Source organism: Rhipicephalus microplus, chromosome 10 (genome assembly GCF_043290135.1).
Source record: "Rhipicephalus microplus isolate Deutch F79 chromosome 10, USDA_Rmic, whole genome shotgun sequence".
Taxonomy (NCBI): domain Eukaryota; kingdom Metazoa; phylum Arthropoda; class Arachnida; order Ixodida; family Ixodidae; genus Rhipicephalus; species Rhipicephalus microplus.
Window position 1 is genome coordinate 24,417,839 of NC_134709.1, and position 26,193 is coordinate 24,444,031.

A 26,193-nucleotide genomic window follows, 5' to 3' on the forward strand; every position below is an offset into this window, starting at 1 on the left:
AGCCTACCTGTTTGTCAAGCAGAATTACTTGCAATTGTCATATATCTTTAACCCTATCTCAAGCTGACAGAGATTAAAAGTATTTCATTCTACTGTCTTAAGACAACGGAGTCTCCTTTGCTTGGTATGGCTACCAGGTCACAACGAATATGCGGGTGCACTCGCAGAACTGTCACACCATGAACACTACAAGAATGAACCATGGCAGGGGAACGAATTTCGTGCGGATGGCCGAGATGGGACCCCAAGTTCGGAAGCTGTAGGATATGGGAATCTAGATTGACCATATAATGAACATAACGGAGGTCACTCTACGGGCTTCGGAAGGTCACCACCAGTATTTCACCTATATTTCTGAAGCCCATATATCTTTTTATTTTTAAATAATTTATCGTAAAGCGCAGTTGATCTGATGATATTCTTCCATCTTCATTTAAACTGCGCGTGAACACCTTTTCTCTACAATGAAATTAAAAGTTCAGCGCAAACTGGGAAGTTACTACCACTTTAGTGAGTAATGGTGTTGGCTGCGGCTGGTGTGGCTTCAAACATGCTGTTTCACATATATTCTGCGAAAGACTGCATTGTTAAATGCACGGCCTCACTAATGTTGGATTGTTATTGTGCTTACTATCAAGTGTGCCTAATTTCTGCAATTTGGAACCTTGCATATACAGGATGTTCAAAATTAAACTTTATAATTTTCTTAAAATTCAGCACTGAAATTGGAGGCACATAAAAACCACCTAGCTCTTTGCAAATGTTATGTATCAAGGGAGACACATGGTTAGACTAACTATTGCCGTCAGCCGCCCAATTAACTAATATAAGTAATGATCGAGCAGCAGCGGGCATACTTGTATTGAAAAGTTGAAGGCAGTCATGTTTCTTCACAGTTACGGCTAGGTCCAACAGTAAATTGTCCCCAACGGCCTCCGGATCTATAAATAAATTTTTTAGTACCGTATACCATACCATATACTTGAAAATACTGCGGCGATGGCGTAGTGGTTAGAGCATCCGCCTCGCATGCAAGAGGTCCGTGGTTCAAATCCCGGTACCGCGCAGTTCCCAACCGGATTAAAAAAAAATCCGCGTGTTGATGGAACTGCATTAAGAGGCCTGGGGTGCGGCCTCACCGGTAACCACCGCCGGGAACGCACTCCCTCACCAGACAAGGATTGGCCACCGTGGTGCAGTATCTGGCCACTACCTCCCACATGCATACGTCAAATAACTCACGGCCCTCAGTCCCCAGCAGCTGCGAAGCAACTGATCACGGCGGCGGTCAGATCTGTAACGCAGCAGAGGGTGCTAAGAATCTCTGGATCCGGACAGGCCGCCATTGGAACCTGAACTTGGCAACATTTAACGCTAGAACCTTATCTAGTGAGGGAAGTCTAGCTGTACTATTCGAGGAGCTAGAGGGTGTTAAACGGGATATAATAGGGCTCAGTGAGGTTAGGAGGACAGATGAGGCCTATACGGTGCTACAGAATGGGCACGTCCTTTGCTATCCGGGCTTGGCAGACAGAAGAGAACTGGGAGTGGGGTTCCTAATTCACAGAAACATAGCTGGCAACATAGAGGAATACTATAGCATTAATGAAAGGGTGGTAGGGATTGTAAATAAACTGAACAAAAGATACAAGATGAAGGTAGTACAGGCTTACGCGCCTACATCCAGCCATGATGACGCTTCAGTTGAAAGCTTTTATGAAAACGTGGAATCGGCAATGAGTAAGGTAAAAACACAGTATACTATAGTGATGGGCGACTTTAATGCAAAGATAGGGAAGAAGCAGGCAGGAGACCAGGCAGTAGGAGATTATGGCATCGGCACTAGAAACGCTAGAGGAGAGCTACTAGTAGAATTCGCAGAACGCAATAATTTGCGGATTTTGAATACCTTCTACCGAAAACGAGAAAACCGCAAGTGGACATGGAAGAGCCCTAATGGCAAAAATAAGAACGAAATAGACTTTATAATGACTGCACACCCAGGAATCGTGAAGGATGTGGAAGTGGTTGGCAAGGTACGATGCAGTGACCATAGAATCGTACGGTCTCTAATTCGCCTAGACTTGAAGAAGGAACGACAGAAACTGATACGCAAGAAGCCAATCAATCAGCTAGCACTGAGAGGGAAAGTACAGCAATTCAGAGTGTCGCTGCAGAACAGGTACTCAGCTCCTAGTGAGGAAACGAACCTTAGCGTAGATACAATGAATGATAATCTTACGAGTATCATGACGGAGTGTGCAGTGGAAGTTGGAGGCAGGGTAGTTAGACAAGACACTGGCAAGCTTTCCCAGGAAACGAAGAACCTAATTAAGAAGCGTCAAATCATGAAAGTCTCAAGTACAACAGACAAAATAGAGCTGGCAGAGCTTTCGAAGTTGATTAATAGGCGTAAGGTATGCGATGTAAGAAGGTATAACATGGAGAGAATTGAACACGCTCTGAAAAATGGAGGAAGCGTCAAAGCAGTGAAGCGGAAACTTGGGATAGGCAAAAGTCGGATGTATGCACTAAGGGACAAAGAAGGCAAAATAACTACCAATATGGATAGGATAGTTAAAATAGCGGAGGAGTTTTACAGAGATCTGTACAGTAGCCGAGACAACCACGACCTTAATACTATAAGAACTAGCAGTAACCCAGATGACACCCCACCAGTAATGATAGAAGAAGTCAGAAAAGCTTTGGAGAGCATGCAAAGAGGCAAAGCTGCTGGTGAGGATCAGGTAACATCAGACCTGCTGAAAGATGGAGGACAGATTGTGTTAGAAAAACTAGCCACCCTGTTTACGAGGTGTCTCCTAACGGGAAGGGTACCAGAGTCTTGGAAGAACGCTAACATCATCTTAATACATAAGAAAGGAGATGACAAGGACTTGAAGAATTACAGGCCGATCAGCTTGCTCTGTGTAGTATACAAGCTATTTACAAAGGTAATTGCTAACAGAGTAAAGAAAACATTAGAATTCAATCAACCAAAGGAACAAGCAGGATTTAGAACAGGCTACTCAACAATTGAGCACATTCATACTATCAATCAGGTAATAGAGAAATGCTCAGAGTATAACCAACCACTATATACATAGCCTTCATATATTACGAGAAGGCGTTTGATTCAGTAGAAATATCAGCCGTCATGCAGACACTGCGGAATCAGGGCGTAGATGAAGTATATATTGCCACGTTCCATTTCCCAAGTTTTTGTTATCGTTTCAAAACACCACATGAATCTCAGCGCAAACCGCGCCTGCAGTTTTCTAGAAGGTTCCGGACTGTAGTAGATCATTACAATAAGATCACGCCCACTGTGCGAACGGTACAGATTGTTCTGGAAGCTACGCCACCGCCAGCGATAACGCTAGAACATTCGACGGCAAGAGTATAAAATGCCGACGCGCTTCGCCGCTTGTCAGTAGTTGATCGAAGGCCGACGCTCCGTTCGCCGCTATCAGTCCGAGACTGCTATCTGTGCGAGACTGCTGCTGTAATTGGACTTTCCGTTTACCGGGCACAGGTTCGCCCAAATAAACAGTTAAATCCCAACACGAAGTCTCCTGTCTTCGGCCACGTCACGACCCCGTGACATCTGGTGGAGGTGCTGCTTCGTTCATGTACCGGACGCCCCCGTCAAGCCATGAACCCAGCCTCCTTCGCGGAGAAGACACCGACGCCAACCAAGAGCAGCGAACGAGCCGCCGACAGCAAGGTCTCCCACCGGAGTACGGCCTGCTACAAGACAAGGGGCGGAAGACCAAGACCATGACCTCGACTGCAGCGACAATGACAACCGGAGCGTCCCAGCCCGCGATCGTCATTCACCAACCCAGGGAACCACCAACGTTCCATGGCTCATCGTTTGAAGACCCGGAAACCTGGCTAGAAACATACGACCGTGTGGCCGCCCTCAACCACTGGGACAACGAAGAAAAGCTCCGTCGTGTGTACTTCTACCTGGAAGACACCGCAAGGACCTGGCTAGAGAATCGGGAGTCCATGCTCCGAACGTGGGATGTCTTCTGCGGCGCATTTCTTCAAACGTTCGCAAGCGTCGCTCGCAAAGAGAGGGCCGCTGCTCTACTCGAGACCCGGGTTCAGCTACCAAATGAAAAGGTTGGAATTTTCACAGAGGAGATGACCCGCCTATTCCGTCACGCTGACCCAGACATGCCTGAGGAAAAGAAAGTTCGTTTCCTCATGCGAGGGGTCAAACAGGAGCTCTTCGCGGGACTAATGAGGAATCCACCGAACACCGTCCAAGAATTTGTATCCGAGGCGACCACCATCGAAAAAACGCTGGACATACGCACCAGACAGTATAATCGTCGCCTGACTCCAGAATGCGCTGCTGCTCAAGCCAGTGACTCCGACGACCTGCGTGAAACGATCCGAGCGATCGTGCGGGAAGAGCTGCGCAAACTGTTGCCTTCGGCGCAGCCTCAAGTGGATTCTATCGCCGACATTGTGCGAGAAGAAGTCCGGCAATCGCTTCGAATTCCTGAAACACCGCCGCCCGAGCCAGAAACTATGAGCTACCCCACTGCAGTGCGCCACAACGCTCCTCCCCGTCCACGCCAAAACGCCGCCCCGTCACACTTCCGTCGCCAGACGCCACCGCCGCCACCACCCCAACCGACGTCCTACCGTTCCCCAGCGGGCCAGCGCAGCGCGCCGAGGAAAACGGACGTTTGGCGTGCACCTGACAACCGCCCGCTCTGCTACCACTGCGGCGAGGCCGGGCACACTTACCGCCGTTGCCAGTACCGACAGATGGGACTGCGTGGCTTCGCCGTCGATGCACCACGTCCGCAGCCAGGAGAACGGCCACGTGACATCGCCGACTACCTGACAGGAACTCGGTGGACACCACGAAGCCCTTCGCGTTCGCCGTCGCCCAGCCGCCGCACGTCACCGCACCACCTCTGGCCCAACGCGGGGCCGGTCTCCTAGCCCGTATCCGGGAAACTAAGGGCAGCAACCGGTGGAGGTGCGGTTGCTGTGCGACGAACTACCGAAGATCCTCCGACGACGACGACGCCGCGATGGAGCTTTCCCAACACAACGCCAACCAGGCAAAGCCCTGACGGCGAAAGCTCACTTACCAAAGGTGGCCTGACGACGCAACATGGAAGCAGCGGAACAAGCCGACGCAGTCGTGACCCGACGCCACGCCCTAACTGTAATGCGAGACGGCGAACTAGCGACCTCGACGTTCTTATCGAAGCCACAGTGTGACCGCTCTCGTCGATACTGGAGCCGACTATTCTGTCATCAGTGGGTCGTTCGCCGCGAAGTTAAAGAAAGTTAGGACAGCTTGGAAAGGCCCTGAAATCCGCACAGCCGGAGGTCATCTCGTAACGCCTGCAGGAATCTGCACAGCGAGAGTCACCATTAACAGCCGTATTTATCCTACAGACTTCGTAGTCCTGCAGCGTTGCTCGAGAGATGTCATCCTTGGCATGGACTTCTTATGCCTCCATGGCGCTGTCATCAACTTAAAAACAAAGTCGATAACGTTATCCACAAAAGAAGCACTACCGCCGCGCACGCCGTCTGGACACCATGCCTTGAATGTGCTGGAAGAACAAGTCACCATTCCGCCTCGCTCAAGCGTCATTATTTCAGTCGGCGCTCCTGAATCACCTAATTTCAAAGGCGTCGTTGAAGGCAGTCAGTATCTGTTGGTGACCCGAAATATTTGCGTCGCAAGAGGAATTGCAGAGCTGCGGGGAGGCAAAGCAACGGTTATGCTCACGAATTTCAGCAATGAGTACAAACATTTGAACAAAGGAACAACGGTCGCATACATCGAAGAAATTGCCGAAGCCACCAGTGCTTTCGCCCTCGCCGATTTTGCGGAACCTGCTCAGAGGAACCAAACACCTCCCATAGCTTTCGACGTCAATCCCAGACTTTCGAACGATAAGCAAGAACAGCTCAAGGCCCTGCTCCTGCAATACGAAGATTGCTTTTCGTCGTCATCGAAAATTCGGCAGACCCCAATCACGAAACATCGCATCATAACTGAAGAAAATGCCAGACCACTCCGTCAGAGTCCGTACAGGGTTTCGACGCGAGAACATGAGGCCATGAAGAGACAAGTTGATGAAATGCTGCGGGATGACATTATCCAGCCGTCCAAGAGCCCATGGGCATCCCCCGTGGTGTTAGTGAAGAAAAAGGATGGGACCCTACGTTTCTGCGTCGATTATCGCCGCCTGAACAAAATTACAAGAAAGGACGTGTATCCTCTCCCACGAATAGACGACGCACTTGATCGGCTCCATAACGCCAAGTATTTTTCGTCAATGGACCTCAAGACTGGCTATTGGCAAATCGAAGTCGACGAAAGAGACCGAGAGAAGACGGCGTTTATAACACCGGACGGCCTCTTCGAGTTTAAGGTGATGCCCTTCGGCCTTTGCTCAGCGCCTGCAACTTTTCAACGCGTTATGGATACAGTACTGGCAGGATTGAAGTGGCAGACTTGCCTTGTGTACTTGGACGACGTCGTCGTGTTTTCCTCGAGTTTCGACGAGCATCTTCGGCGCCTTGAAGCTGTACTTCAAGCCATCAAGACTTCCGGACTCACATTGAAGCCAGAAAAGTGCAGATTTGCGTATGAGGAGCTCTTGTTTCTGGGGCACGTTATCAGCAAGTCTGGAGTTCGTCCTGATCCACGGAAAACAGACGCCATCGCCGACTTCCCGCCGCCCACTGACAAGAAAGCCGTACGCCGATTTCTGGGCCTGTGCGCCTATTATAGGCGGTTCGTGAAAAACTTCGCCCGCATCGCCGATCCTCTCACTAACCTTACCAAGGCCGACGTGGAGTTCAAGTGGGAAACGCCACAGGAACACGCTTTCCAGGAGCTTAAACATCGCCTCCAGACGCCTCCGTTACTTGCCCATTTCGACGAATTCGCCGAGACAGAAATACATACTGACGCAAGCAGCGTAGGTCTTGGCGCCGTTCTTGTGCAGAGGGCCGACGGACTTGAAAGGGTTATTAGTTACGCCAGCCGATCGCTATCCAAAGCAGAAGCAAATTATTCCACAACAGAAAAGGAGTGCCTCGCCATCATCTGGGCTACGTCGAAATTTCGCCCCTACCTCTACGGCAGGCCCTTCAAAGTTGTGAGCGACCACCACGCTTTGTGTTGGCTAGCCACCTTGAAGGACCCTTCAGGTCGCCTCGCACGATGGAGCCTGAGACTTCAAGAATATGACATTACTGTCATTTACAAGTCCGGCAAAAAGCACTCCGACGCGCCGACTGTCTCTCTCGTGCGCCTGTCGACCAACCGTTACCCGACGACCCGGATGACGACTACTTCTTGGGAACGATCACTACCGACGACTTCGCTGAACGACAGCGGGCCGACCCGGAACTTAAGGCCCTAATAGAATACCTCGAAGGCAGGACCGCCGAAGTCCCGAAGGTATTCAAGCGCGCACTTGCGTCGTTTTTTCTACGAAACGGTCTTCTACAAAAGAAAAACTTTTCACCGCTTCGGGCTAAGTACCTCCTTGTGGTGCCTTCAGCTCTGCGACCAGAACTCCTGCAGGCCCTGCACGACGACCCGACGGCAGGGCACCTCGGTGTTTCTCGCACGCTCGCGAGGATACAAGAAAGGTACTACTGGCCACGTCTTACTACCGACGTCACTCGTTATGTGAGGACATGCCGGGACTGTCAGCGACGCAAGACACCGCCGACAAGGCCAGCTGGGCTTCTGCAGCCAATTGATCCACCTTGCCGACCTTTCCAGCAGATTGGTATGGACCTACTGGGGCCGTTCCCGACGTCGGCTTTCGGAAACAAGTGGATCGTGGTAGCTACCGACTACCTCACCCGCTACGCCGAGACAAAAGCCCTGCCAAAAGGCAGTGCATCCGAGGTAGCTAAGTTCTTCGTCGAAAATATCGTCCTACGTCACGGCGCCCCGGAGGTCCTTATCACCGACAGAGGAACCGCATTCACTGCTGACTTAACTCAAGCGATCTTGGCATACAGCCAAACAAATCACCGCCGGACGACAGCGTACCACCCACAGACCAACGGCCTCACCGAGCGGCTTAACAAGACGATCGCCGACATGCTGTCAATGTACGTCGATGTCGAACACAAGACGTGGGACGCCATTCTTCCGTATGTGACCTTCGCATACAACACGGCGGTGCAGGAGACGACGCAGATATCTCCATACAAATTGGTCTACGGAAGGAGCCCGACAACGACGCTCGATGCCATGTTACCCAACGTCACCGACGAAGAAAACCTCGATGTGAGCGAGTACCTTCATCGCGCCGAAGAAGCCCGACAACTTGCTCCGTATCAAGAATCAACAGACGACCGACAGCCACCGTTACAACCTTCGACGACGCTTCGTGGAATACCAGCCCGGTGAACGTGTTTGGGTGTGGACGCCGATACGCCGACGTGGACTAAGTGAAAAGCTTCTGCGACGGTACTTCGGACCGTACAGGGTGGTTCGACGTCTCGGCCCACTTGATTACGAGGTTGTCCCCGACGGCATCACTAACTCTCAACGACGCCGATCGCGACCTGAAGTCGTACATGTCGCGCGCCTCAAGCCGTTTCATGCGCGTTAACAAACTGAACCAGTGTTTTTTGTATTATTGTTGTATCAGAATTTATTCATTGAACTTTCTTGCATTATTATTGTACTTTCATCTTTAGTTAAAGCATCGGGACGATGCCTTTTTTTCAGAGGGGGGCAATGCCACGTTCCATTTCCCAAGTTTTTGTTATCGTTTCAAAACACCACATGAATCTCAGCGCAAACCGCGCCTGCAGTTTTCTAGAAGGTTCCGGACTGTAGTAGATCATTACAATAAGATCACGCCCACTGTGCGAACGGTACAGATTGTTCTGGAAGCTACGCCACCGCCAGCGATAACGCTAGAACATTCGACGGCAAGAGTATAAAATGCCGACGCGCTTCGCCGCTTGTCAGTAGTTGATCGAAGGCCGACGCTCCGTTCGCCGCTATCAGTCCGAGACTGCTATCTGTGCGAGACTGCTGCTGTAATTGGACTGATAGCGGCGAACGGAGCGTCGGCCTTCGATCAACTACTGACAAGCGGCGAAGCGCGTCGGCATTTTATACTCTTGCCGTCGAATGTTCTAGCGTTATCGCTGGTGGTGGCGTAGCTTCCAGAACAATCTGTACCGTTCGCACAGTGGGCGTGATCTTATTGTAATGATCTACTACAGTCCGGAACCTTCTAGAAAACTGCAGGCGCGGTTTGCGCTGAGATTCATGTGGTGTTTTGAAACGATAACAAAAACTTGGGAAATGGAACGTGGCATGGAACGTGGCAAACATTCTGGAAGAAATCTACAGGGGATCAACTGCTACCATAGTGCTTCATAAAGAAAGCAACAGAATACCAATCAAGAAGGGTGTAAGGCATGGGGACACAATCTCCGCAATGCTATTTACCGCGTGCTTACGGGAGGTTTTCGGAGGCTTAGAATGGTAACAGTTAGGCATCAGAGTAAATGGAGAGTACCTTAGTAACCTGCGCTTCGCCGATGACATTGCATTGCTGAGTAACTCAGGGGACGAATGGCAACTCATGATTACGGAGTTAGACAGTGAGAGCAGAAAGGTGGGTCTTAAAATTAATCTGCAGAAAACGAAAGTAATGTACAACAACCCCGGAAAGGAGCAGCGCTTCGAGATAGGTAATAGTGCACTTGAAGTTGTAAAAGACTATGTCTACTTAGGGCAGGTAATAACCGCAGAGCCTAACCACGAGATTGAAGTAACTAGAAGAGTAAGAATGAGGTGGAGCACATTCGGCAAGCACTCTCAAATTATGACAGGTAGATTGCCACTATCCCTCAAGAGGAAGGTATATAACAGCTGTATCTTGCCGGTACTTAGCTACGGAGCAGAAACCTGGAGACTTACAAAGAGGGTTCAGCTTAAATTGAGGACGACGCAGCGAGCAATGGAAAGAAAAATGGTAGGTGTAACCTTAAGAGACAAGAAGAGAGCAGAGTGGATTAGGGGACAAACGGGGGTTCAGGATATCATAGTTGAAATAAAGAAGAGGAAATGGACATGGGCCGGGCATGTAGCGCTTAGACAGGATAACCGCTGGTCGTTAAGGGTAACTAACTGGATTCCCAGAGAAGGGAAGCGGGTTAGGGGGAGACAGAAGGTTAGGTGGGCAGATGAGATTAAGAAGTTTGCGGGTATAAATTGGCAGCAGCAAGCACAGGACCGGGTTAACTGGCGGAACATGGGAGAGGCCTTTGTCCTGCAGTGGACGTAGTCAGGCTGCTGATGATGATGATACTTGAAAATAATTCTTTAAGCATGGATGTGCTCTGAGACATCACGCTGAAAACTTTAATTGTGGTTTGCATGATTGCACATGCAAAACAGCCAGGTAAATATGGTGCCATATATAGGCCTGGCACGCCCAGAAATTCTGATGGACGAAGTTGTTTTGCCAAAAGTAATAAAATATTTTTTTAAATAGTCGAGATTATCAGCTAGTACCCCTTCCATCGCCCGCGAATAAACTTCCTGGCTACGACATTATTGCGGTCAGCACTGCAGCACAAAGCTCCTCCTTGATATGTGCCGCGGCAGTTGCACTTGGCGTTTAATCTGACATTTCGATGCGATAGCCAAATAAAGTGATAACGCGGTTACACCATTTTGCGACCGGCTGGCGATAGCAAGCAATCATTGCCCGTATCGAGGAGGATCCGCTCCGCCTTGCATGCATCCATGAATCGAACAGAAACTAACAAGTAGCATTTTATTACGTCTCTTGATGCACGGAGAGTTTTTTATTTAGTGAACTAGTTCAATTACTAGTGTTTAATTGTAGGTGGTTCGTGTGACGTCATTTTGAGAATGTCCTGTCGTAACACGTGTCCACGTGCATTCACCTTAAAGGGGCCCTGCAAAACTTTTTGAGCATGGTCAGAAAACGCTGCCGATCGGTAGTAGAGGCTCCCGACAACATGCGAGCCAAATATTATAGCTCAGCACGTGGCCTGGAATTTATAATTATCAAAGTTAGCTAAAAATTGTTTTCTCTTCTCTCGACAAATCGCGGAATATGCTCAAAAATCGCATGTAGCAAGCCCATCTGTCAGCCATTGGCTGATTCGAACATTGCGCGCTCACTCGTTACAGAGATCACCGTGGGAGGCCGCTACTTGTTTACGCGTGCGCGCGCGATCACACCTAAAAAAGCCATGCATTCAAAAAAAAAAAAAAAGAGAAAAAGTTAATGATTGATATGTGAAATTTCAATAATACTCGTTGTTGGGCTAGTTGGTGCATTGCTTCAGATGAAAAACTTCCGGCCAATAAAATAACGCACACAGGAAACGAAGAAGGAGACAAGAAAGAGGCCAGACTACCAACTGTTTATTCACATATGCGTGGCTCAAGTATATATACTCATACGGTCACATGGTGAAGCTAAGTGCTCTTTAAAAAATAACCAAAAATTGCCCAAAGTAATAAACTGACTCATAATCATTCAAAGCTTCCTTCGCTCTACTAATCGCTACAGATTACAAACAAGATTCTAGGAACGTGTTTTCCTTCCTGCGCAGTGTCACGGAGCTATCGCTGCAGCATGCTTCACCACTCTTTGCAATATGAAAAGCTTCCAAAATTTCCCGTGCCAATTTTTCATGGCTTTTGCCTAAAATCTTGATTTCGTTCAGCAGTGGCTTACAATTGCACTGTTTACAATGAAGGGCTAGATTGGAGCCTGTGCCTTTCTCAAGTGATTTGAAATGTTCCCAGGCCCTAAAATTCACACAACGCCCTGTTTGGCCTATGTATAACATCCCGCACGTCAATGGAATTGCATACACCACGCCAACAACACACTTCACAAAAACCTTCCCATGCTTCGCCTCACACTGAAACTTCTTCTTTTTCCCGATGCGTGCACACAAACCACCCAATTTCCTTGGTGCGGAAAATACCACGGACACTCCAAACCTGAACGCCACTTTTTTCAAGCCATGCGCTACACGGTGCGTATAGGGCAACACCTGTGGTATCCTCTGCTCTGGACCTGTCTGTTTGGTTTTCTTTTTTCCTTTCATTTTTTGTAGTAACGTTTCAGCAACAGCTGACAAAACAGAACTGGGAAAGCCAGCGTTTTTTAGTCTCTCTATCTGGGCGGTGAAGCTCGTCTCAAGCATGTGCTCACATGACTTTGTCAGGGCAGATTCAAGGCAAAGAGAACCGATGGCCCTCTTTACCGTTTTAGAAGCAGAAGGAAATAGGTTTTTTATTTTCTATTGATGTCGAGGATTTGTTCTACTCTGTACCGCATACAGAGCTGTTTAAGTCTGTCCGAGAGTGCATTGAGTGTAATGGAACTGTTGCATTTCAAAATTCTGTGGGCATTAGTGTGGACAAGTTTATGTCGCTCCTCGAGTTTTACCTTCGGGCGACGGTTGTTTCCTTTGACTCAGGCTTGTTTGTTCAAAAGAAAGGGATATGCATTGGATCTTGCGTTGCCCCTGTGCTGTGTAATATTTTTTTATCTTCCATTGACCGGGATTTAGAATCCACGTTTGACAAAGGCACTGTCCTGCAAATTTTTAGATACGTGGATGACTTTTTGGTAGTTTTAGCAGCTGATTTTAATCTGACTTATGACAACACCGTACAAAGCGTATTATGCTACTTTAAAAACTTAGGGAAAGGCCTGAGTTTTACGCATGAGGTGCCGCTGAACAATAGCCTCCAATTTTTAGACATAAACATTAGATGTTGTGATGGAAACGTGTGTTGGATGTATTCGCCAAGAGCAAAGAAAGAGCTGTTACCGTATAACTCTTCACACTCTAAAACGGTAAAGAGGGCCATCGGTTCTCTTTGCCTTGAATCTGCCCTGACAAAGTCATGTGAGCACATGCTTGAGACGAGCTTCACCGCCCAGATAGAGAGACTAAAAAACGCTGGCTTTCCCAGTTCTGTTTTGTCAGCTGTTGCTGAAACGTTACTACAAAAAATGAAAGGAAAAAAGAAAACCAAACAGACAGGTCCAGAGCAGAGGATACCACAGGTGTTGCCCTATACGCACCGTGTAGCGCATGGCTTGAAAAAAGTGGCGTTCAGGTTTGGAGTGTCCGTGGTATTTTCCGCACCAAGGAAATTGGGTGGTTTGTGTGCACGCATCGGGAAAAAGAAGAAGTTTCAGTGTGAGGCGAAGCATGGGAAGGTTTTTGTGAAGTGTGTTGTTGGCGTGGTGTATGCAATTCCATTGACGTGCGGGATGTTATACATAGGCCAAACAGGGCGTTGTGTGAATTTTAGGGCCTGGGAACATTTCAAATCACTTGAGAAAGGCACAGGCTCCAATCTAGCCCTTCATTGTAAACAGTGCAATTGTAAGCCACTGCTGAACGAAATCAAGATTTTAGGCAAAAGCCATGAAAAATTGGCACGGGAAATTTTGGAAGCTTTTCATATTGCAAAGAGTGGTGAAGCATGCTGCAGCGATAGCTCCGTGACACTGCGCAGGAAGGAAAACACGTTCCTAGAATCTTGTTTGTAATCTGTAGCGATTAGTAGAGCGAAGGAAGCTTTGAATGATTATGAGTCAGTTTATTACTTTGGGCAATTTTTGGTTATTTTTTAAAGAGCACTTAGCTTCACCATGTGACCGTATGAGTATATATACTTGAGCCACGCATATGTGAATAAACAGTTGGTAGTCTGGCCTCTTTCCTGTCTCCTTCTTCGTTTCCTGTGTGCGTTATTTTATTGGCCGGAAGTTTTTCATCTGATGTGAAATTTAACGTCCCAAAACCATCATATGATTATGAGAAACGTCGTAGTGGAGTGCTCCGGAAATTTCGACTACCTGAGTACGTGCACCCAAATTTGAGCAGCACACGGGCCTACAACATTTCCGCCTCCATTGGAAATGCAGCCGCCGCAGCCGGGATTCGAACCCGTGACCTGTGGGTCAGCAGCCGAGTAGCGTAGGCGCGCGTGAAGTTTTTCTATGGCGCTACCATCCCTCCCTGCTTAACTTCCAGCGCTTTCGTCGGGACTAGAGAAGAGAGAATGCAATTGCCATAGAGTTTCATGCAATAATACCTGAATTGCAGCACGCGACAAACCATTGTAACTCCACTCGCCCTGGACAGATTCTTAAAATTTTTGCGGCGTTGAATTCGTGAGGCAATAAGCTCTTCCAGTGAATTCATTCCATGGCTACTTGAAGAAGTGTCTCAGGGACCCTTTAATTTTTCTGTAAGTAGGGCACTGCTGTTGATAGTATTGTCGTTTTAGAGCTTGTTGTCCATTGAACTTTCACTTTTACGTAAATTGTTACTTGAATTTAATGTCACTTTAATTCTGAACGCTAAAGTTCACAGAGCATTCGTATTTTTTGCCCATTGAAAAGCAGCTTCCGTAACTGAAAATCAAACCAGCGAACTTATGCGCAGGAACGCCATAAGCATGGAGCTCATATGGCCACAAAGGTAAAACTGGGCAAAACAAACCTTCCGAGCACGGAGGAAGGAAAAGCCTTCCTCCGTGCTTCCGAGGCAAAACCGTTACCTAGTAAGGGTGGCTAGACCCTAAACTGGTGATGGTTATAGCGCGAGAACAGAACGACGACAAAGAGACAAGAAGAAGGATTCTTGTCTCTTCGTCGTCGTTGTGTTCTCGCGCTATAGCTATTGTCATGTAATACCAACTAGCCAAAACTGCCACACCCCTACTGACCCTACCTGCTTTCGGGTTAGCCATGTCAATTGGCCATGTTTACAGTTAGCAAAGGTGGCATCGCCATCGCTGGCAGTTCAATATGTCGCTGCGGCTGATCTTCGTGCATCGGTGGTGATCGCAACAAGTTTGACCGAAAAGCGTCTTGGTTCGACGAAGTTTTTCTTCGTGTTTTCGGCCGTCGTGTGCAGTCATGAAGGCAACCGCCTTCGGGTGGAAGCGCAAGGCGAGTGGAAAAGTGGCGACGGTCCTGGCAGCCGCATTTGCAGAGAACTGCGCGGACGAAAACGCCGATCCTCCCGAAGGCGTAGACTGGTTAAGCGGCTACAAGCGTCGCAGGAACCTGCTGTTGGAAGACTGCGCTCAAAAGAGTCGTCGCCTTCGGCAAGAAGGGACGACACTAGCGGAACTCGACAGGTTTGTCCCGATTTGGTGATATTAAGCGGTTTCACGTAGAAGCGCTACACGACAGTGCCCTAGAGAGAGCTAGGGCACAGCGCTAACTCACAACTAATAGATTCATTTTGCGATCACACGTGCTATTTATGCCAAGGCGGTGGGCCGATAAGGGCAAGTAGACTACAAATAAAGATAGTGTGCAGAACTCCCACGTGACATGTCATCACTGACGTGTTGCGCTGCTCCTTATGATGAATCCCGACCCACCAGCCCAGCAACGTGTCCTTGCCAAAATCTCAGGTTGCTGGCCAACGGAGCTGCAATAATGAGTGCACACACTGTATAAGCTACAAACATTAATTACTTCAGGTTTATCACACCGACAACCTGCAGTGGTTTTGCGCGTTACAGAAATACGCTCCCTGCTTCGCGTAACAAATGCTCGGTTTTCGGGAGAGTTACGTTCGACCTTACTGGCAATCGAGAGCTCGAAATCCTCTTTTAATGAGTCAGTTAATTGATCGAAATTTGCAGTTACGTGTGACGCGACAGGTGGATTGTTTAACTCTGGTTTGCTTTGACAATATTCCGCAGGTCGCGGGATTGAATCCCGACTGCGGCGGCTGCATTTCTGATGGAGGCGGAAATGTTGTAGGCCCGTGTGCTCAGATTTGGGTGCACGTCAAAGAATACCAGGTGGTCGAAATTTCCGGAGCCCTTCATTACGGCGTCTCTCATAATCATATGGTGGTTTTGGGACGTTAAACCCCACATGTCAGTCATCAATCAAGCTTTGACAATATTGAGTTCTGAGGCTCCTACAGGCTCTGATATTGCATGAACAAACAACACGTACTAGTAGTTGCATTGTATCAGAAACTGAGAGATTATCGCCACTGGGTACTTCAAAAATTTTTTACTATGTTGTATCTCAAGATGTAGGTCGCCAAATTGGGCATCCCGCGTAGTTTTTTTTTTTTTTTTTGTAGAATGCACCCACGGCGTTGAGTTGTAAGTTAGGAGATTTGGCTTGAAACCAAAGTTATGGTATTTCTGCGTGATTGTAACCATTTCAGGTGCTGGGAAGCTCTGAAGAAATTTGATGAAGCGCTCCAGCTCACTCCTGGCGATGTCGAAATTCACGAGATGAGGGCTCAGGTGAGTGATCAATCTTAAAAAATAAGTGTGTCTTATACCGTAGTCAACTTTTCAGCAGCTTTGTCAGAAACAATGCGCAATAGTGTCTTTAAGTAAACATAGGAGTTTTATTATTAGATTCTCAGGTCGGTTTCCTGGGTATAAATCTTATTTTCTGAAAATAGTGTGCATACCTACGCAAGAGTGCTTGCATTCAATGCATGGACATGATCGACAACTGTCTTATGCATATGTGTTGTTCGCATACACTGAAGGTCTGTGTGCCCAATTTCGAAGCTGTTCATTATTTCGGATATGTATAAAGCAAAAGGACACACTGTTCGCTCGCATCGGAATTGTATGGAGCATTTGTGAATTTGTCGCAGTTGGCATCAAGCGATTTGCCGTGTACAAGCCACAAAGGTTCTTTTGGCGTACAATGAAACTTGGAACAGCATCATGCATTAGCAATAATATATTATTGACCGGTGCACACACGCACTTTGGCAGCTCTGCACGATTTACATACTGTGCAGTAATTTTGCTTCCAGTCTAGTTGTGATATTAGGAAAGAAGAAAATCAATATAAAAATGCAGCAAAAGTGAAACTACCAGAAGAGCTTGGCACACCCACGCTGACCGTCATTACCAAGATATCAGATCTAGCGCAGAAGCGAAATAAAATGACTCTACAGTGGTAATGTATATTTCAGTCAAATCGGATGTGCACGCCTGTCACCGATGATGGCGTTTCATTTGATGCTAATAGTTCATGCATGTGGAAAAGCTTGATAGAATGGAAGACAGTGGTTAGACACAAGAGAGACAGTGCAATGTGACGGACAAATAACTCTCCAAGTATCATATTGTCACCTGCGTCCCGCAAAAAAGACGAAGGCGACAGCGCATACGCGCATCTGCACCCTTTTATGCAGAATGCAACAACGAGAAAGACGAGAAAGTCTCTCGCGCGCGCGGTTAATAAAAAGATCGACCCGCTGCTGTTTTCTCAGAGTCTTCAAGTACGACCTCTGTCTTGACGTCGCGACACTGGTGGAGGTGCTGGGTACTGCAACCTGATGCATGAAAGCGTTGTTCGGGACCGTACACCCAGTCCGGAGCCTCAACATCTTGTTGCGACTCCAGTACACCGATTCAGCCGGCGCCTACTAAGCCTAAGTCCAGAACTCTTGACGGCATCTCCTGTTACCAACATGGCGGCCCCTTCAACGTCTGCGAATCTTCCTCCGGCTCAGACGACTCACCCTTACCAGGTAACTTTTGAGACTCCTCGTGTTCCCGAAGTCCTCCGTGGAGAACCGTATGAAGATGTCGAGGACTGACTCGACCAGTTCGAGCGGACCGCTGTGGTGAATCGTTGGAGCGTGCAAGAAAAACTTGGCCGTGCCTACTTCGCAAAGGAAAATAGCGCTCGCACATGGTAAGAGAACAGGGAGCCTACTTTCCAAACCTGGGACAATTTCCGCCAAAAGCTTCTCGAGACGTTCCTGAGTGCGGACTGACGGGATCTCGCACAACAGATGATTGAAGCCCGCATGCAAAAGCCGAACGAAAGCGTTGCCATGTTCGCTGAGGATATGGCCCGTCTATTTCGCTGCGCTGACCCTGACATGCCCGAGGCAAGGAAAGTTCGTCACCTGATGCGGGGAGTTAAGGAACCCCTTTTCGCCAGCCCTGTACGAAATCCGCCAACAACGGTGGACGAATTAATCAAAGAGGCGACTGTCATTGAGCCAGCGCTCGGGCAACGATGCCGCCACTTTGACCGCCTGCCCGACCAAACGCCTGTTGGTGCCGCCGCTCAAAACCCTGCCGTTTCCGAAAACTTTTTACGGCAAATGATTCGACAAATCCTGCGGGAAGAGCTGCGGGCCCTCGGCCTTCCGTCTACCGATCCCCCAGTTGCTTCTGTTGCAGAAATCGTGTGCCAGGAACTACGGCAAGCCTTTCCATCACTGGCACCACCACCCGAACCACGTCCACTGACCTATGCCGATGCCGTCCGCCGTCATCCGCCTGCCCCAGCAGAAGCACCCTTTCAGCCACGGCTTGTTACCTTGCTGTGGTGGCAGCGGGAACCTGTGCGGCGACCACCAGTACGTTGGACCGACTTGTGGCGCACTGCCGACCGTTGACCCCTTTGTTTCCACTGCGGCGAACCAGGCCACATCTCGCGCTACTGCTGTCATCGAGAAGCCCGGTTTGGAAACTTTTCTCGGCCCGCTTCCTTTTATTCTGAAGACCCTCGTGACCGTGGTGCTGATCACCTGCCGACCAACCAAGCGTCTTCACCAAGTTGTTGCTGGCGGTCTCCCTCACCTGCACGAGGTCAGAATTCCCCGAATCGCCAAAAATACGCTGACGCCGTCAGTAACCGCTCCCCAAGCCCGTGCCAGGAAAACTAACTGCTGCGACCTCCGGGGGCAAGGTTGCCAATCGCCGAGACGCCAAAAAGACCCCCTTGCCTCTACACAAAGACGACGACAACCACGAGTACTAATGCCAATGAATTTGTACGTGCTGACCTCAGCGTTATTATAGACGGACACCACGTAACAGCACTGGTTGACACTGGTGCTGACTTCTCTATTATGCGACAAGAGCTCGCCGACCGCCTTAAGAAGGTTTAGACGCCGTGGAGTGGGCCGAGCATAAGGAGTGGGCAGCTAATGACGCCAACCGGTAAATGCACCGCTCGGCTCGTAATCGATGATTCGAACTTCGTCGCCACTTTTGTCATTTTACCGGACTGTTGTAAAGAGTTGATTTTGGGTATGGATTTACTGCGAGAGTACGGTACTGTCATCAACATTCCAGAACGTATCGTCACCTTTTCCACTCATCCTTACGTCGACGCCACCACTGAAGAACAACTGCAACGTTTACGTGTAGCCGATGATGTGATGCTCCTGCCGAGATCTTGCTGCCTTGTGGTGGCGTTATGTGAACGGCCGTGCCGTAATGAGGTGATAGCGGAGTGAATAGACCCGCTATTGCTTACGCAAGGTGTTTCAATAGCGAGAGGGGTTCTGGCACTAACTGATGGGCGGGCAGGAGTGCTCATCACCAACTTCAGCAACGAGTGTCGTCACATCCAGAAGGGCACCGCGATTGCCTACTACGACGACGTGGACCAAGCCAGAGATTGCTTCACTTTGCAACCGGACCAGGCGACCATCCCAGCCTCGACACCTTTGTCTGTCAACATTTGATCAACCCTGTCAGTCTCGGATAAACAGCGCCTACTAGAGCTGATACACCAGTTCAAAAATTGTTTTTCGTGCACGTCGAAAGTCAAGCAAACACTACTGACCCGGCACCGAATCATCGTTGAAGAAAATACGAGACCGATCCGTCAAAACCCATACCGTGTGGCTCCGAAAGAACGTGAGGAGATCCAAAAGCAAGTTCAGAAGATGCTCCAAGATGACGTAATACAGCCTTCCAAGAGTCCCTGGGCATCTCCCGTGGTATTGGTTAAAAAGAAAGACGGCAGCTTGCGTTTCTGTATAGATTACCGCAAGTTAAAGTAAGTAACGAAGAAAGACGTCTACCCACTGCCACGCTTAGATGACTCTCTTGATCGGCTGCGGCATGCAAGCTATTTCTCATCGATGGACCTGCGAAGTGGCTATTGGCAAATAGAGGTCGACGAGAGAGACCGTGAGAAAACTGCTTTCGTGACGCCCGACGGTCTTTATGAATTTAAAGTGCTTCCATTCGGGTTATGCTCAGCGCCAGCCATTTTTCAGCGTTTAATGGACACTGTACTATCAGGACTGAAGTGGCAGACATGCTTGGTCGTCCTAGACGATGTTATTGTCTTCTCAGCTACATTCGAGGAACACCTAAGTCGATTATTCGCAGTTCTACAAGCTATATGTTCGTTAGGCCTGACTTTAAAGCCAGAGAAGTGCCATTTCGGTTTCAGCGAACTTTGCTTCTTAGGCCACGTGGTCAGCCACGAAGGTGTTCGACCTGACCCGGGCAAAATCGACGCTGTCGCAAAGTTTCCCGCACCGCATGATAAAAGAGCAGTGAGACGCTTCTTAGGCTTCTGCGCTTATTACCGACGATTCATCGCCAACTTTCCGTCTATTGCGGCGCCTTTGACTTGGCTCACTCGAGAGGATGTCCCCTTTCTTTGGAGCGAAAAGGAACAAACAGCGTTCAACGAATTACGCTAACGCCTCCAAACACCTCCGGTTCTTGCGCACTTTGATCAGGAAGCGCCAACAGCACTTCACACCGACGCAAGCAATGTAGGCCTGGGCGCGGTACTGATAATATGGCAAGATAACTCCGAGAAAGTGATAGTCTATGCCAGCAGAGCTCTCTCTTGCACGGAAGAGAACTACTCGACTACCGAGAAAGAGTGCCTCGCCGTGGTTTGGGCGGTTCTCAAATTTAGACCGTATCTGTACGGCCGCTCATTCAAGGTCATCAGTGATCACCACTCGCTTTGCTGGCTCACTAACTTGAAAGACCCATCCGGCCGTTTAGCACGCTAGAGCCTTCGGCTTCGGAAGTTTGATATGACCATTATTTATAAATCAGGGAAGAAGCACACCGACGCAGACTGTCTCTCGCGGTCACCCGTCGAGCCTGCCGCTATTAATGACAAGTCTATGGATGCCGCATTCTTGAGAGTCATCATTGCGGCCACTATTTCTCAAGAGCAGCGCAGTGACCCTGACCTGCTTTCGCTTATCGATTTATTAGAAGGACGACGGGAAGACGTGCCGCGAGTTTTCGCGAGAGGAGTGCCATCTTTTTGTTTAAGGAATGCCGTCCTATACAAGAAAAACTTTTCTCCCACCGGCAGCCCATACTTGCTCGTCGTCCCTGCATCACTGCGAAAAGAAATTCTGGAAGCCTGCCATGATGAAGTCACCTCCGGTCATCTCGGTTACACTCGAACATTGTCCCGTCTGCAAAACAGTTACTACTGGCCGAACCTACCTGCTGCTGTGAAACATCACGTCCAAACATGTGCCGACTGTCAAAGACGCAAAGCACCACTCGGCAGGCTTATTACATTCTGTTCAAGTACCAGCAAAGCTATTCACCCAAATCGGAATGGATTTCCTGGGCCCATTCCCAACTTCTACCACAGAGAACAGATGGATCATTTTCGCCACCGATTACTTGTCTCGCTACGCAGAAACTAAAGCCATGCCGAGGGCCACAGCAGCAGAAGCGGCTCATTTCTTCATAGAAAACGTCGTCCTTCGGCACGGTGCTCCAACAGTTCTCATCACGGATAGAGGAACTGCGTTCGTTGCAGAACTTTTGGAGTCGGTTCTCAAGCTCAGTGGTACAGCTCACTGGAGAACAACGGTGTACCACCCACAAACGAACGGACTAACAGAGCGGCTTAATAAGACCCTCGCAGAGATGCTCTGCATGTATGTCAACACAGAACACAAGAACTGGGACGAAATCTTGCCTTATGTGACCTTCGCCTATAATACTGCCCGGCAGGAAACTACCGGAATGACGCCGTTTAGTTTAATACACGGGCGCGAAGTCACTACAACGTTGGACGCTATGCTGCCGCACGAGTGTGACGACACTCACGCTGACGCCGAAGAATTTGGTCAGCGCGCCGAAGAAGCCCGACAGCTAGCCCGCGTGCGTATTTGTCACCAGCAACACAAAGATGCTAAACGGTATGACCTACGACATAAATTGGTAAGCTACAAACCAGGCGACAAGGTATGGGTCTGGATCCCAATACGTCGACGCGGACTTTCAGAAAAGCTATTACGACGATACTTCGGCCCATATCGAGTCACCCGACGATTGAACGATATCAACTACGAAGTTATTCCCGACGGCGATTGCAGTTCCAGTCGCCGAAACTGCTCACCTGAAATCCTGCGTGTCATTCGGATGAAACCCTACTTGTCCAGCTAACTCTCATTTGTCCTGTGGGTGCCGGTGCATATGTGCATTTTCATAAGTAGAGTGCCTTGGCTGCGCATCGGGACGATGCCATTTTTGGAGGGAGGCAAATCTCACGTGCGTCCCGCGAAAAAGACGAAGGCGACAGCGCATACGCGCATCTGCACGCTTTTATGCAGAACGCAACAATGAGAAAGACGAGGAACTCTCTCTCACGCGCGGTTAATAAAAAGACCGACCCGCTGCTGTTTTCTCAGAGTCTTCAAGTACGACCTCTGTCTTGACGTCGCGACAATATTTTTTAACATTGTTGTCCAGAAGCTAAACCATGCTGGCACAGAGCACCTTGCCTAGCTGTTTACGTCCCACATGAAGCCATTGAATAAGTCTGTCAAAGAAGGTGCTTTGTGTGACTTACAGTTGTGCAAAGAGAATTGACTGTCAATAAGAGCGAGGTACATTGGTTGAGGTGCTGACCATATTTTGTACATATCATTGAATTATGAATTTCGTTGCTTATGGTAACTCAAACCTGGACATGACGGAATATTGGTTTTAATGAATTAAATAAAAAATAGTTGAAGTAAATGAAAAATAGTTTTGCTATAGGATATAGTGTTAGAAATTTACCTTTATAAGAAATATTCGGATATAATGAACCCATTTTTTTTGTAAGATGCAACTTTGTTATAATGAGGTGTGAGTGTGTTTAGAAAAAAAAAGACAAACAGAACAAGGCAATACGGCAGCGTTTGATCTTTAGGTGCTGATGCTGCTGCGAGAAGACTTTGCAGCTGTTCAGGAGGCAGAGCAAGTTGTCAAGCTTGATCCCTTGTGGTGGGTCGCACACCAGACCCTTGGGCGAGCGCAGCTGCAGTTGGGCGAGATTCAAATGGCAAGATTGGTTTTTTGCTTGTATCGCCTTCTTTTTTTTTTTTGAATAATAGCCTCCAGCTTTTTCGGGCTCCACTGATGAAGAACTGTCTGTGAATGCTTAAAAGTTGCACAGCATCATTTCGAGGTACTCAGTCTTCTATTTCAACAAAAAGAATCTCTTATAATGTGTATCTGTATATTTTATACTAATTATATTCAGCCAAATTTTAATTAAATATGCAGTTAGCTTGAAGAGATTCACATTCTGTTTTTACACGTACAGAATCAAAACTTGGGCTGGGTACATTGTGCAATTTTTTTTCAGTTATATTTATTTTGAGTAAAGAAAAAATGATAATGTTTATGTGGCTTGTGAAAAGCAGCACGTTTGAGTGAATCGCTGAACGTGGTAGTGCCTTCAGAAATGTGATCATGTATAGACTGCGAAATTCAGTTAACTAAAGGCACATTTATTACACTGGTTCAATTAATCCAAACCTCAATGTATCATGCTCTTTTTTAGCTGCTAGTTGATGCAGCTAGCAAGTACAAGCATGCAAACAAAGAGTGTTGAAGGGTTAATGCTTGTATGTGTTGTGTATGGCCCTATAGATACACGAGTGAGCACATACCATAGAGCGAGACTTCAAACTTGTGCGAGGGCACATAGCTTCTAGGTTTGTACGTATGAATCAGTTCTATGAAGGCTAGAGGGACCTGTCTCAGTACTACATGAAGCCAAGAAAAAACATGGGGTGGATGGTATTTGTAGAATTTTCAATGTTCAGGTGTAGTAATTGTGTAGTAAAGGAAACTGAAGGTTCACGCAAATGAACGTACCAACAATGGACTCGGAACACCACCTTTACAATTGGCAAAGCTTTTGGGCTCGGTTCTCTTCCTTCTCTCATTAATTTAATAGGCACCCAAAAATAGCATGCTCAATGAGAAAGAAAGATGTAAATTGAAGTGTGCATAATTTACAGTAATGTGGCATTGTGTCACGAATTTTCGTGAAGGAAAATATTACGTGATTAGTGTTATGTGAAAGGTGTTGCAGGCGCGAACTGTTTTACCTCTAGGTGTGCTGAGCAACACTTCTCCGCTGGCAGCAACTGACAGAACACCGCTTGTGGTTTCAGCCATAACTAATTTAGCATATTGGCAGCACATAGGTGTACAGATGACATGCAACATGAGATAACTTCGTTTTTTCAAAAGGACACCGGCACAAAATTATTGGCATCACATTTTTTTGGCTGCAATGTGTTGCTGGGATCTGTTATTCATAACTCAACACATCGTTTGCTACAGCACACGACAGATAATTAATTCATAGGCTCCTCATTACCGACCAGTCTCAGTTCTGGTTTGGGAGAGAGCTCCAAAAACGACAAGCCACTGGGTGCAACTATTGCCACTTAGAGAGTGCAAGGTTTGATCACATCAGTACACACAACTATGACACACTTTCACACAGTCTGCACCAAGAAGTCTTTTCGAACAGGAAACGGGACAGCAGTGTTGCCAAACACAAAACTTTCAACATGTGTGTCGCGGTCACGGACTCCAAGTAGCCACTGAGTGGTAGTGTGCTGGAGTGAATGCGGCGAAAGAAAAATAGTGGCTGTGATGTCATTGTAACTTGTATTGACTGCAGTGTGGTAACGTGAGGGAGGTACGTAGGGGGGTCACTTTTGAAGTTGTAAATACCGCATGCATGCAAACTTCAGTATTCATGTAAAATACCTTCAAAGCTACATTCACTATTGACGTTCGGTAGAGGATATATGCATGCTCACGGAAATCAAACCGGCAGGCTATTTTGACCCCGAGCTTTGTATTATTACCCCTTCATGTTGTAGTCAAGTTTGTGAAGTGAATCAGGCAGTGTTTTTATAGATGTCGCAGAGCAGAAATCGGTGCTCTGTAAAGCAGTGATACTTTTGCGATTGTGGCACTTGTGTCGTTCTTATAGTATTCCTCTTGCCAACTGTGAGCATTAGGTTTACGGTTTGTATGAAGTTATGGACTATACAAGGAGACTATTCTTTAGTTTAAATGTTTCCTACTTACTAGGAGCGCAATAACGTTTGGTCATCCCTAGGCACTGCGAAGTTTCTGCTCTGCGGTCCACCTCAATCCCGCGGACGAAGAGCTTCGTACGGAGGACCTCCTTTACACTTCGCAGCTTCTGAGAAAGAAACTGGTTGCAGAAGAGACTGCGAAGGAGACCCCAGTCTGCTTTGACGAAGATGGCAACGTAGTCGAGGTGCAAGAAACCGAAACTCCTAAACCCGAACTCGTTCGTTGTCGAGAGATCAGGTGACAGAAGTGTACAGGTCCAGAGGGCGCTGGATCTGCGTTGTGAGAAGGACGGCAGGTGCACAAGGTGTGGTGTTTTCTTAATGAAGCCGGTGTGCTTTGAGGACTCAGTCTGAGAGAAAAGAGCAGAGTCGCCATGCTTTCGGCTTGGACTTTCAACTTGGTGCATTGTGGAGTTTGCAGAAAGTGTTGCATGTTCGTACCTGTAGCAGTGAGGTACTGATGTACCATGCTGGGACTATTCACCTGCAACTGTCTCGAAAGACGATCCTTCGGTTAATAATGAAATTCTTGTTCATGCTTGGTGTTGTGCTCTTCATTCCGCATTCATTGTCATACTTTTGTGAAGGTTTAGTTATACTGGTGGTAGTTGTCACAAGTGGTGGCAGTAACTTCACTCAAACCTCATAAGAAATCTGTATCTTAATGAATATAAGTTCGTTATATCGGAAAACTAGTCATGTAGGTTTATTTTTACCACTATATTTATTGCAACAATATTTTTCATTAATTTTGTTATAACCGATATTTCATTATATCCGGTTTCATTATAACGAGGTTTGAGTTATATCATTAGTATGACCTGTTGAAGCACTGCCGCTAAGCAACGTGTACTAGCGGCTAACCAAATGGCCATGACATATCTTGTCTACTAAGAGAAAAGGAGTAGCCGGTGCCACCATAATGGCACCAACGTCTTCGATTTCATCATTTTAATAAAAAAGATAAAGGACACATACCTT

At 47.8% G+C, this 26,193-nt stretch overlaps 1 protein-coding gene across 1 annotated transcript; it reads left to right on the forward strand.

Annotated features, from left to right (window-relative positions):
* Positions 1 to 14,794: 14,794 nt before the first annotated feature.
* LOC119181362 (tetratricopeptide repeat protein 33) lies at positions 14,795 to 25,755 on the forward strand. Its single transcript, XM_037432581.2, has 4 exons — positions 14,795 to 15,202; positions 16,261 to 16,342; positions 23,013 to 23,144; positions 25,233 to 25,755. The coding sequence occupies exons 1-4, from the start codon at positions 14,979 to 14,981 to the stop codon at positions 25,452 to 25,454; spliced, it is 660 nt and encodes a 219-aa protein (XP_037288478.1). The 5' UTR covers positions 14,795 to 14,978; the 3' UTR covers positions 25,455 to 25,755.
* Positions 25,756 to 26,193: the final 438 nt, after the last annotated feature.

Coding starts and splice junctions, on each gene's coding strand:
- LOC119181362 (XM_037432581.2), top strand. CDS start 14,979: ATGAAGGCAACCGCCTTCGGGTGGAAGCGCAAGGCGAGTGGAAAAGTG. Junction 15,203..16,260: donor ACACTAGCGGAACTCGACAG/GTTTGTCCCGAT, acceptor TAACCATTTCAG/GTGCTGGGAAGCTCTGAAGA. Junction 23,145..25,232: donor AGTTGGGCGAGATTCAAATG/GCAAGATTGGTT, acceptor GGTCATCCCTAG/GCACTGCGAAGTTTCTGCTC.